At 44.1% G+C, this 13,690-nt stretch overlaps 1 protein-coding gene across 3 annotated transcripts in view; it reads right to left on the bottom strand.

Moving 5' to 3' along the window:
• Window positions 1-3,905: 3,905 nt before the first annotated feature.
• Window positions 3,906-13,690, bottom strand: part of PGM1 (phosphoglucomutase 1) — a 61,933-nt gene continuing 52,148 nt past the window's right edge. For 2 of the 3 annotated variants that reach the window (XM_042997441.1, XM_007089848.3), the window contains exons 8-11: window positions 12,475-12,610; window positions 8,992-9,175; window positions 7,008-7,142; window positions 3,906-4,546 (exon numbers count right to left, since the gene is read on the bottom strand). In XM_042997441.1, coding sequence (XP_042853375.1) covers window positions 4,457-4,546; window positions 7,008-7,142; window positions 8,992-9,175; window positions 12,475-12,610 — 545 coding nt within the window. In that variant the 3' untranslated portion in view covers window positions 3,906-4,456. The remainder of the gene's footprint in view (window positions 4,547-7,007; window positions 7,143-8,991; window positions 9,176-12,474; window positions 12,611-13,690) is intronic. The other variant, XM_042997442.1, reaches the window with a different exon arrangement.

Genomic DNA, 13,690 nt, shown 5'->3' with positions numbered 1-13,690 from the left:
AGCTGTGAAAGTTGGTCAACTAACTTGTCACCTGCAAAATGAAGCTACTCGTACTCCACGGGCTGGGTGGACACAGGGGGAGTCACAGCAAAAGTCGCATTCTGCCACGCGACTAGATTCCATTCACTCTTTCCAGAAACTGTTCACTGAACTTTTACTATGTGGTGGGCATAGGGCAAGATCCTGGGTTAATACTGACGAAAAGCCAGTCCCCAGGAGCTTGCAGGGCAGTGGGAGAAATGGGAAGTAAACAGGCTATTAATATAGGGCATGGTAAGTGCTGTGAGGAGGGTTCTACAGGAATACCTGAAAAAGTGCTCAAACCAGACTTTGGAGGCTCAGGGAAAGGTTCTTGGAGAAGACAGTATCTAAGGAACAAGCAGGAGTTGGGGGGATATCGTGGAGGGTGGGATGGAGGGGAAAAGGGATGCAGGCAGACCGAAGAGCAGCTACAGAGACATGGACCCATCAGAGCACAGGACTTCCAGAGAAACACGGGTGGTTCTATATGGCTGAAGTACCAGCCATAAGGCTGAGAGCAGAGGACAAGGAGTTGGTGGGGTAGGCCACAGGCAGGACGCCTGGCCTTATTGGTGACACACACAGGCACTTGGACTTTACATTTGAAAGAGCACTTAGCTGATGGCGAGGGGAATGGATCAGAAGGGGCAAGAATGAAGGCCAGAGGCCATGAGGGAATCTCCACTGTAATTCAGGCGAGATGCAGTGACTCCAAGCATAACGGTTGACATTACTCACATCATTACTCTTGCTGGGAGTTCAGAACATGAAAACATGAGGGGTATGTCTCCTACACTTTGTAATATGTTTTCTAAAGGATTCTTACAAAGTAAGGCCAATATTTGTCCAGTAGATGAACAAGAAACGCAGAAGAATGCAGCATGGATGAACTCCGAGGCAGAGGAAGCAGAAGGACCAAGGCCCCAAGGCCTGGCCTCCCCCGAAACACAGTGAGCTTAGCCTTTGTTTTCATTCTCTGAGGCAAGGCCCATCCCCTGTATGCCTGGCCATTTTCTGGACCTGGGGAACATCCCTGACCTGAAATCTGCTTCTCCAAAGTGAAAGCAGAAATGTCAAGAGGGAGGGGGAAAGTGAAATTTCAGAGTTCAGCCCCAAACAGTTCCAACCCGATTTTCTCACTGTAATCCTCACCACACCCCAGAGAAAAAAGGCCTGACTCACAGACCACATCAATCCTGGCAGGCGGGGAAGCTTGGCAGCAGGCCGCTGGCCAGCCTCTCAGGGTCCCATCCCCCAGCATTCCTGGTGGGCACATGTGTTGGGGTGTCTCTCTGGAAGCCACAGAGGGAGGAAAGGTGGCCCTCACCCATGCTCACCCCCACTGCTCCATGGCTCCAGTCACCTCCTTCTTCCTCCCCTGAGCTTTTAACTCCCAAACCCGTAGCCACGTGGGGTCAGGGAAAACAGCTGAATTATGATCAGGGATGAGGAGGAAATTTATAAAGCCATTCTAGGGGCCCAGACCTGGGAGTGTCTGCAGCTGATTCAACAGATGGAGAGGCAGAAAAAAGGTCATGGAAAGTAAATGAGATTCCCGGTCAAAATTCCACTTCCATCACATGTAGCTGGAAACCAGGGGCAAATGACTTGAGCTTCTGTTCTGCTTCAGTTATCTGAATTCTAGAACCGGAATAATAACGTCTTGCTTGCAGGGTTACTGGAAAGCTTGTAGCCCAACATCTGAAACTGAACAGGTGCTCAGAAAATCTGGAGTCTAACATCAGGTATTGCCTACACAACTCGTAAGGCATTTATCCTGTTCAGTCTTCTACTTGTGCTGACTTCATTCCCTTTGCTAGTCTCACAGGCAGCTGGAGCGTAGCAACTGTGTGTCACACATTCCTCCCTTCCCATGGCATCTCACACTCAATGTGGGTCAATACATATCTCCTGGCTGACTAATATACCCAAGTATCAAGATCCCAGGGCCAAAGGGAGGGCGAAGACAACAATGGCAAAACGAACTTTCTGGCACTGAACGCTCACGGTATGACCCTTTAATAAATAAAATACAGGGGCATTTGTGCAAGTGCAAAAAACCTTTCTTTCACCTGTTAGAAGCAGCGAGTCAATAGAAGGGGCAATACAAAACACTGGCAAACCAGGCAGGGCTGAGCTTCACGGACTGGGGGCATGTCACTGCCATCCAGCAGTGGACATTGGGCAAGTAACTAGACTTCATCTGTAAAATGGGGATATCCAGAGCATCTACCTCATAGAGTGATTGGCAGCATGTAAAAAAATATACACAAAACACTCAGAATAATGGCTGGCATTTGTTCGACAAATACTCCTCTTCCTCACATCTGGGTGAAAGCTCAGTTCCAAATCTGCTGGACTAGACCCTGTTGCTAAATGGCAACACTGGAAATCTCACCCCAGATGGAGACCCTGTCACCTGGAACAGGGGGAGTCCACTCTGGGTCAGGGAGGGGTGCAGAGCTGGGCTGCCTCTCTGGAATAGTCTGTATGGTAAGGTGACTTTGTGGAAATGCCCTGCAAAGCATAAATGCATCACAAGTATTAGTGTTATGACTTTTGTTTTTCTGATACTTGATAATCTAGAAACAATAGTATAAGCGTAATCCCAGTTCCCACTTGCTGGACAACTTACCATGAACTAGATAAAGTGCCCACTGCTTTTCCCAGGTCCACTCACTGAATGTTCTCAATGACCCTATAAAGTTGGAACTACTTTCATCTCAACAATTTTTTTTTAATAATTTTTTTAAGTAGGTTCGACGCCCAATGTACAGCTTAAACTCACCACACTGAGATCAAAAGTCGCAACTCTACCAACTGAGCCAGCCAGGCGCCCCTTCATCCTAATTTTAAAGATACAGAGAATGATATTCAAAAGTGACTCAAAGTCTCCAGTGGGATTCAAACTCAGGTCTGCTGGCTCCCAAGCCTATGCTTTTAACTATCACATTTTACTTATGGATTAAATATATGTGTTTTAAGATGAGGAAGATGCCAGTGGGCTTAAAATATCCAGCCAAATGCCAGTAATCCTACTGACGTATTCTGAGAGCTCTACTTCTAGCCCCTCAATAGGCATTACGGCATCTCAACACCATAAAGCACACGGCAGTGCTTTGCTATTTAAGATCTCCTGAAGGGGAGCCTGGGTGGCTCAGTTGGTTGAGCGGCCGACTTCACCTCAGGTCGTGATCTCTCGGTCCGTGAGTTCAAGCCTCAAATCAGGCTCTGTGCTGACAGCTCAGAGCCTGGAGCCTGGAGCCTGTTTCAGATTTTGTGTCTCCCTCTCTCTGACGTTCCCCTCTTCATGCTCTGTCTCTCCCTGTCTCAAAAATAAATAAAACGTTAAAAAAAAAATTCAAGATCTCCTGAAAATTTTGCTTTCCTTCATCCAAATTAACCATGTCAAGTTTATTTTACCCACTTCCGATGGATCCAGGGCTCAGTTGACCCTGCTAAGATCTGAAATTCCAGTTTTCGAGCATTTCAAGGATTTCAAATATAGCACACAGAATATTTTGTTTTCTAGCTAGGACATCAAAACAAAATACAACACCTTCCTTTAAAAAAGAAATCTATTGGGGCACCTGGGTGGCTCAGTCAGTTGAGCGTCCGACTTTGGCTCAGGTCATGATCTCGCAGCTTGTGAGTTCGAGACCTGCCTCGGGCTCTGTGCTGACAGCTCAGAGCCTGGAGCCTGCTTCGGATTCTGTGTCTCCCTCTGTCTCTGCCCCTCCCCCGTTGGCATTCTGTCCCTCTCTCAAAAATAAACAAACATTAAAAAAAAAAACTTTAAACAAATTTTTAAAAAGAAATCTATTTTCTTTCTGAAATTGAAAGAGCATTTTGCTGTTAAGAAAAAAAAAGACATCAAGAAAGAGTAGCTTATTTTGCTTTAATATCCCAAAATATTTGTGTGACTGGGACTATGTTGCAAACCACGGCAGAAATCTGTAGACAAGTACGTCTCACTCTGAGGAAAGAACTGACTGGAGAGAAGGCACCAGAAATTGCATTTTGCTGGATCACATGTAAACAGTTAATGGGGAAAGAATTCACGGAAGAGAACAAAAGCTGCAGTGTCCTGTCGTTGGTACATCCTAAGGATGAGAAATGGCCTCACTAGCTGATGCTCAACCTCCATCTCACATTGTAGTCAACAGAAGCTGGTGCTAGGGAGACAAATACCCACACAGCAGCAGGGCCTAAGGGCACAAAAAGGAGGTGGCATTAGCATAAGCCCCTGGGTCCTCTTTTCCTCTTTCCCACAAATGGCAGTGTCGCACTAATGTGCCATTCATCAACAACTGGTTAGTGGAAAAAACGAATCCTAAAAAGCCTGGGTGAATACGCTTTGCTTCTGTCCGTGCTCTTCAATCAGATGACTTGGAGGGTCCGGGGTGGAGGGACGTACCACATCTGGCCTGTCTTCTTAGGTGATAACAGTGGGTGCAGTGCGTCCCGTCCTTTCTTGGAGTTGGGACACCTTCAGAGCAATGGAAATAAGGGGAGCCAACATGACCTGAGAGAGACACAAGGAGAAACTTTTCCATTACTTTCTCTAGACACAGATCCATAGCTCCAGCCCTCAGATTACCTCCAAGACCCACAAGTCTGACGGCCTACTCCCTACTCCCACATCCCAAAGACTCTGCAAGTCTAAGCACAAAGATGTGTCTTTCCCCTAAAACCTGCTTCCAGCATCCCTATCTCAATGACTTAACACCACAGTCCATCAAATAAAGCCAATGAACAGCTAAGAGTTACTCTTGACCCCTTCTTCTCCCACATTCCCCTTCTCCAATCTATCAGGAAGCCTATGTGACTTTTACCTTCTAAGTATCTTTCAATGGCCGCCATTTCTCTCCACCTCTCCCAGGGCCACAGATCTTTCTAAATCAATGTTCTCTTTCCTACCTGGAACAATGGTGCTTCTGCTTCCATTTCTGCATCCTCTAATTTGTTTCCTACACTGTACCCAAAGAGATCTTTTCAAAATGCAACAACACTACCCTCCCATCTACCTCTCACTTGTGTGTGTGGGGGGGGGGTGGCAGAGGGAGAAGAGAATTTTACTGTTACAGAATAATATAAATATCTTATAAATATTATTTATAAATATAATATTATTCAATATTTTTTAAATTAAAAAATATATTTATCTAGCTAAACTGCCCATTTTACAGATGAGGAAACTGATATCCAAAAAGATGAAGCGATTTCATCAAATGACTCAAGGGCAGAGCCAACAGTAGTTCATTTCCTACTGCCTACTGTTGCTTTCCCTAATCTTAATTTCCACCAACTCATTATTCCTGGGTGAAGGCAACAGAAGCAACTTCACATGCTGACCACACTACTTGCCATTCCCCCTGGGGCTCCCACAGTCCCAGAAAGTGTTGAGGCTGATGCCCAGCAGCTCCAGATTAAGGAAGGCATCTCCTGGCTGGAACAGTGGTACACCTAGGTATTGTGAGCACCTTATACCCTTCAGAGCCTCCCACCTCCCTCCCACTTCCCTCCTACCCCCTGAAGACTATGGTTCAAAGAAACTGATCTTTCATTCATTCTTTGTACCGACCATGTGTCAGGTATTAAGACAAAGAAAACAATTTCCTTCTTCCTTTCCTTTTGCTCTGTCATTCTGTGGGTCTACAATACAGACACCATTGCCTCTGTTAAGTTTTAGGGATACCTATAGCACAACAGAGATCTGGCAGTGATTGAAACTGGAGTCTGGCCACTGTAAAAAATATAAAAGTGAAGCATCCTCTCACCTCCCTCCTTTTGTAATAACAACAACTATCAGAGCCACGGTTTCTCAAAAGCTGATCCTATGTGCCAGGCACAGTATTTATAATTTTGCATCCCTCACCTCCTTAAATCACTATAATGACCCTATGAGGCAGGTAGGATTCTACCAGGAAACCAAAGCTCAGAGCACTGAAATAACTTGCCCACAGACACACAGCTACTCAGGCGGCAGGAACTGAATTTAAAACAAGATCTTTCTAACTCCAAAACTTATGCTCAAAACCGCTATGCCAAGGTTTTCCAAATGAGCTTCCTAGGATTTTAATTAGGTGTCAGAGGAAAAAAGGCTTTGTGGAAAAATAAGCATGGTGAGATGCCACTTAAACAGGTGTCTTCACCATAAGCTTTCTCAGAGCCCTTAAGGCACACTGTGTATTATGTAAGGAAGGGCTTAATGTACCACAGCACTTCCTAAAAATTTTGGCTATGGAACTCTGGTTGGGGGAGCATTTGTCAAGACCAGTGCATGAGGAACAAATGAGGTGAAAGTCCCCTGTGTGCCAGTGCCCCCCCCCCCCCCCGCCGCTTGGCTCCTCCCCTTAGGTGGCTGTCCTCCAAGTTCTCTGCCCCACCCCTGGCCCCAGAGTCCCTCCTCACTCTGACATACTTCTGGAGACTCTTCAGGTAGGGCTGGGAGCCCAAACCACCAGGCTGCAAGTCTGCAGGTTCTTCCATAAAGACCTTTATTTCTGGGTCATGAAACTGTCTGCCCCACCACCTAGCGTGTGCTCTGCCAGAACAGGCAATGAGACCAAGCAAAGTGGCAAATGACCAGTGACAGATCAGAACATTGGAGGAGGGGCTGATTTGAAGATTAGTTGTCCTGAATCTGCTGCTTACTGGGCATGTAACCCTATTAACTGCCACTTAACCTTTCTCTGCCTGTTTCTTTATCTGTAATAGGGGTAATAATAGCGTCTACCTCATTTGAGACTTAAATGAATCAATCCAGTTGGGTAATGGGTTTAGAACAGAGCATGGCAAATAGAAAGTACTGACGTAACCGTTAGCTAGGACTGCTGTTAGGATGTACTGAAGGAGACATGGAGAAAAGTGAGCACACGTGTTTGGTCATTTGAGAAATGGGTTGTGATGACACAGACTCAGCGCAACCTCTATCATTCCCTCCAACAGAAAGAAGTAGCCTGGGCACAAGGCTTGGGCATTACCTGGGGGTCCTGGTAGATCTTGGCAATGTCCTTCTCATAGCTGTCGATATATAGTCGAACGGTGGCCCCTGCACTCCCAGTGCCGCTCAGTCGAAAGATGATGCGAGAACCATCTGCAAAAATGAGCCGCAAGCCCTGGAGAAGAAAAGCAGAGATGTCTTCCCCACATGCTGGAAGGGAAACTGAAGGCTGGCAAATTACAAGGGGTTCATTTTGGAGATCTAATTTCACCCATTCGTGATCAATTGGAGGATTAGATTCTTGATAAATGGCAGCAGCTAAGCCCCGTGAGTCTGCCTTGGTCAGCCTGTCACTGCATCCAGCCAAAGGGGGCTGAGCTCATCAGGGGTGGGGGGTAGAAGCATTCCCAGGGTCAGTGGGAGATCTGACCCGGGGCGCAGGGATGCTGGATGACACAGGCCTGCCCTCCCCACCTCTCCCCACTTCCCTGTAATTTATGGACTAACCATTCCAGTTTGAAGCCTGATAAATAAGTAAACAAATAAGCCACTAGATGCAGAAATCTGATCCCCAGATCAGGAGGAAAACATGGACAGAATGGGCTGAAACCAGAGCAGATGAGATTCCAGACAGATGAGAGGAAGCACTCTTTGCAAAATACTGATGGAGAATCTCAAAGAGAGAACAGGAGGCCCAGATGGCAGAAGCCGGCTCCTCCCAACCTATCAAGCAGGATCCTGTGATCAATCTCCCCACCCATGACTGAGGACTCAAAGCCCGGTCCATGTTGGCGCCATGCCAGAGCCAAGTCCCTGACCCCCTGCTGCCCTCTTTCCCCACCCTGGCAGTGTCTCTCGTCCTCAACAATCTTCTTGCTTCAGGGGACCTGAGGTTGAAGACTCGGGTAGATCCTCTGTGGCGAGAGGTAGGAAGGTTTGGCAAGACAGCTATCTGAGAACTCTCTAGTCTTTGTGAGCCTGTCATTCTCCCATACTGGACCCAGAGTTCTCACAGGGGCTGAAAAGGCATAGGGAAGAAAGCCCACTGTGCTCATATTTTGAGGATGGGAGACTCCTGGCACTGAGGGCCACTGTGACCATGCTCCATCCACCCATCCACTATCTGCTCTCCAGAAAGGCACTAAATCAATCCTGCAGTGCATCTCCTTCACAGCTGTCAGATGCCTTGACAAGGACCAGGCCAAACATCTGGGTCTGTCAGGAAAAAGCAAACGGGGGAGCTGCAACAGAATGTTCACCTCCTTTATTATCTCTGCTTCTCAATTATTACTGGGAAGTCCATCCTGTGACAATAGTAGAACCAGAGGAAACAGGACCCCAGGCCCTAAGTGTTTGTGAGAAGCCTTGAGAAGGGCTGACCTAGCCTGCAGCCTTGGGTCCCTGGCACCCACTGAGGGAAACCCTAACAGCTCTGTCTCCATCCAGACACAGCCCAGGCTCTCAACTGTGATTATCTCGATGAGCACTGCTGTGTTAGGGTTGGCTGCGTGTCACATGCTATGGGTAGTAATAGTTAACATTTCTAAGTCTGGAATGCCTCGTCATTTTTTTTTCTTCTTTTTTTAGAAACTAGAACATACCATAGGAAACGTCTATGATAACGACACTCTTGCGGCTGGCATTGTGCTATCATCTCTTGAGAGAAAAAGGGATTGATACCTAAGACAGTTGTTCACCTTTTCACCTTTAGATTCTAGAGCTTCTTTCTGCACACACCTTCAACACAATGCCTTACGTGGGATTCTGGAGGCTGTAAAAATCCCTCTGGAGCTGAGGCTAAGAATCCCAGGAGGAGGGCATAGGGAAGCGCATAGAACCAGGGCAAAACCCATTTCCCTACGAATATGTTTGCATGTTGTGTGTGACCCAGCAGAGAACTGCCAACCCCAGGAAAACAAGGCAGCAAAGGAGAAATGATCGAGGGGCTTTTTTCCTTTTTCTCGTGAGATTTCATAGATGAGGCTCTGAGGCCTCTCCCCCAATTCACATAAATCTGCTCCTACCTGATTCCTTGAAATGCTTCCATCCACTGGATCACTGTATTCAAAGTTGTCAATTTTCTCCACAGTGTAAACTTTATCACCCACTGGGAACTGTTTCCCCACGAAGGAGCGATCGGATATCAGGGCCTCCAAGTCCTTCATCATTTTGTTGGCACCCTCAGCTTCCACCTCCTCATAGTCATACCTGCAAGAAGTCACAAAGGTGGGGCCCCAGACTGACTTCAGATCACACTAAGTAGATTACCACTTTCTTCATCATTTGTTTGGCTGTCCCCCCAAAACCACCTAACTTCAGAAGAAGCTGGCAAAAGGCTGACCTTGTTCGTCTCTGGGGAGGGAGCAGGTCGGGGATGAAAGGAAGGCTTTGCAGGATTTCAGGAAAGGGTTAGGAGCTTCTGAATAAGCAGAAGACTCCCATCTTGGCTTTTGTACAGAATAAGCTCTCAGAAGCTTCAAAGAAAGGCTTTTGAGAGATTCTATCTAATATTTAATCACCACATCCTGAGGAGGTAGAATTAAATGCAATGTTATCTCTAGAGAACTCTGCATCAAGGAGCATATGACTCAGGCACTTCCCTTCCAAACTCCTAGAGCTTCTTTGGGATAAATGCTGGGCCAGCTCCCAGTCTGGGACCTGCCTGAGGCTGCTGAGATTTTGGCCAAGGAGAGTTCCAGTCTCCACAGGAGCTTCCTAAAGTAAGGCCAAGTTTTCACTGACCAGATGGAAGGAGTCAAACCCTAACTCTTTACATCTGAAACACCTCTGTCCTTTCAGTGAAGGTGGATTCTGGTCCAAAGTGCTTTGGCTTCATCCCCACAGAGGAGGCCTGGTGTGGACACAAAAGGGTCAAAGCAAAAAAAAAAAAAAAAAAAAAAAAAAAAATCACAAAAGAAATTCTATAACTGTTATTATTACTCCAAGAATTGTTCTGGACTTCTTTCTTATGAGGTTAAAGACTCTTACAGGTGGATTTTCTTGACCTAGTAGCACACACCCTCTTGAGAGAGTTATTTTTTAGAGGCTCAAGACAGCAGAGTCTATATTTATTTGTGATAGTGAAACAAATATGATATGTGTAAGATGACACCTCTGAGACATGAGAAATACTGGGGAATTAAGGCCAACCTGTTCTGGCTCCAGATTCTATGAATCAAGGACAAGAGTCTCCTTAATCTTGAAGTCAGCTCTTTCCCCTAGTTAAAATGATAAACAGCAAGAAATTACAGCCAGGTGTTTGTGCTTTACATCTGTGACCTTTGGGCGTTTGAGGGAAGTGTTCTATAAATCCTAGGCACAGAGGGGTATAATGGAAAGAATCTGGGCTTTGGCCATAGAGCATGCGATGAATCTAGCCCCTATCGGTTACTAACTGTACAGCTATGGGCAAGTTGCTTCATCCCTGAGAATCTCAGTTGCCTTATCAAGAACGGCTGTGAGGCTGATACGAAACAATGTAACTGAGGCGCCTGGCACTTTTGTTAAATAAATGAGGGTACAGTGGAGTCTTAATTAACCATAAATGCAGGTTCTAGGGACTTTATTTGAAATACTTATATAGCAATTATTTGACATTGATAAAAATATGTTAAAATGGTTTTTAGATGGAGACTTTTAACTGGTTCAAGAGTGACCCCTTCCTTCTCCAAACAAACCCTCCTAATCTTATTCCACTCTGGCTACTATTCACTTGTTAACTCATCCATTTATTTATTCAAAGCATATTTACAGGGGCACCCGGGTGGCTCAGGCCATTAAGTGTCCAACTTTGGCTCAGGTCATGATTTTGCAGTTCATAGGTTGGAGCCCTGCATCGGGCTCTGTGCTGACAGCTCAGAGCCTGGAGCCTGCTTTAGATTCTGTGTCTGCCTTTCTCTCTGCCCTTCCCCTGCTTGTACTCTGTCTCTCTCAAAAATAAATAAACATTAAAAAAAAACTCAAAGCGTATTGACAGTGTCACTACAAGTGAGGTGTTTGGTGATACCATGAAGAACAAAAACAGAGATGGTCCTGTCTACATGACACTCTAGGCACTAGAGAGTTCATGACTGCCATTCTGAATTACCACGTTTTTCCGGTTGTTAGAAAGTAGAGATTTTTGCCTTGGTTTCCAGGTACTGTTCCAGTACCACGTGACAGCTATTGCTTATACCTTCCTCAAACAAATAACTTTAGGAAGACAGCAATGAACTTCTCCAAAGTTGATAAGGGATTCTGATTAAGGACGCTGAATTGCTTAAGGTTAAATTCTTACTGACTATCCAGAGATCGTGGACTATTCAATCCGTGACATATTTTTTAAATTCTCCAATTTAACTCACCTATTTTATAGAAAAGGCAACTGAGGTCCAAAGAAACTATATCTTTGCATTTCTTACATAAACAATTCATCTACTCTCCTTTTTCTCGTATTTCCTATGTAGGAAATACGAGAAATTCTAGGAAAAATTTTGTTAGATTTTTACACTTACCAGGGGAAGGCAAATTGGAATTAGTGAAAAGCACTACTCAAAAAAAAAAAAAAAATTAATGCTTTTTAAAAACAGAAGTGTGCATGGCAAAGAGGAATTACTAAGTATTCAAAGTATTTTGTTCACTGCTGAATCCCCAGTGCCTGGAGGAAAGTAGGTACACAGTCAATATTTATTGAATCAATGAAAGAAGTATTGACAGGTATGCAACCTTTGGGGACCTATTTTAATGAGTCAGAAAAGTTGATTTAGACTAGGCATAATTGTTTCCATAATTTCAGAAAAATAAAGTTTCCATACTTTGAGTGCCCCAGAGTTTATAAAACACTTTCTGACTCCTATTTCATTTAACCTACTCAATGGCAGACTGTTATTTCCATTTCTACAAACGAAAGAAATGAGTACAGTTTTCTGTTAGAGAGAGGCTAAGTGACTTCCCATTGCACTAAGGGGCAGAAAGAGAATTCTAATCCGTTCTTCTGAATTCAAATTCAATGCAATTATCATGTCTACCTGCAGGTACATTTAAATTTTTTTTTAATTTTTAAAAATTTTTAAAAACTCTTTAAAGAGAGAGAGAGAGCATGCATGAGTAGGGGAGAGGGGCAGAGGGGGAGAAAGAGAAACTTAAGCAGGCTCCACACTCAGCACACAGCCTGACACAGGCCTCGATCCTATAACACTGGGATCATGACCTGAGCCAAAATCAAGAGTCAGACGCTCAACTGTCTGAGCCACCCAGGCACCCCATACCTGCAGGTACATTTAAAAGGCTTAGAAAACATTCTTTTGAATATGTTAATTAAATTTTTTAAGTCTCATTCTTTATGGCTAACATAAAAGATGTAATTTCTTTGGACCCTGACTGAATTATTTTAAAGTCCTTCAATTTGCAGAGGCTGGATGAACTAGGGTTTTATTATCACTTGAGACAGGAAAAAATTTGTACACATGAGAATTCTCTCCACCCACTTCCCCACCCTATCTCTGTACTCCAGCCAGGCTGTGACTTACCTGGTGAAGAAATTCCGGCCATACTTTTGCCAGTGATCCTTAAGAATGTCCTCCACACTCTGTTTGCGGGTGGCTAGAATGGAGAGCCAAGCAAGGACAGCCCAGAGTCCATCTTTCTCACGGATGTGGTCAGAACCTGGTGGGAGGACAGCAAACAGCTGTGAGAAACGTGATTTCTCTAAAACATTTGGGAACGAACTCAATAATAAACATGTAGACCGAACCAAAACAGTCACACAACTTTACTGAGGAACTTGAATACACAGTGAACAAAGTAACATAATATTGAAAAGAAGATGATGCTTCCCAAAGTAATTTAGATATTTACAGCAAATGCCAATAAATATGTCAGCGGAATAGTTGGTAGAATTTGATGTATCATTTATAAAGTATGAATGTGAGCAGAAAAAAAAATCTTAAACAAATAATGGAAGAACATGGCCATTATAGATATTCAATAATTAAAAGTCTGGTAGCTTAATGGAACAAAAGAAAGTATTTAGAAAGAGACCCATACACATATGCGACTTGAATATATGATAAAGGTATCACTTCAAGTCTGTAGGAAAAGAATGGATTACTTTTTAAATAATATTTAGGTAACTAAACAGTTGGGGAAAAATTCAGTTTTTTCCCCTATAAAACACTATACCAAAAATATTTCCAAATGGATTAGATATTCAAATACAAAATTTGAAAAGCTTTAGGGGTGCTTGGGGGGGCTAGGTCAGTTAAGCGTCCAACTCTTGGTTTCAGCTCAGGTCATGATCCCAGAGTCATGGGATTGAGCCCGCATTGAGGTTCTACACTTAAGCATGGAGCTTGCTTAAGATTCTCTCCCTCCCTCTGCCCCTCTCCCCCACTCATGTTCTCTCTCAAAAAAACTTGAAAACCTTTAAATCCTAGAAGATACATATATACATACATATATATATATATATATATATATATATATATATATATATAAAGATACATAGAGATATAGATATAAATATATAATGTAAATAATATAAAATATATATAATATATTTTAAAGTCTTAGGGATAGCAAATACAGGTAAATTCAGAATTCATAAAGGAAAAAAAATCTACAGTCTACTAAAAAAAATTACCATTTCAGGGGCACCTGGGTGGCTCAGTCAGTTAAGTGTCTGACTCTTGATTTTGGCTCAGGTCTTTATCTCACAGTTTGTGAGATCAAGCCTCACACAGGGTT

This window comes from Panthera tigris, chromosome C1 (assembly GCF_018350195.1).
Source record: "Panthera tigris isolate Pti1 chromosome C1, P.tigris_Pti1_mat1.1, whole genome shotgun sequence".
Classification (NCBI taxonomy): domain Eukaryota; kingdom Metazoa; phylum Chordata; class Mammalia; order Carnivora; family Felidae; genus Panthera; species Panthera tigris.
This window is presented reverse-complemented; position numbering and strand designations above follow the sequence as displayed.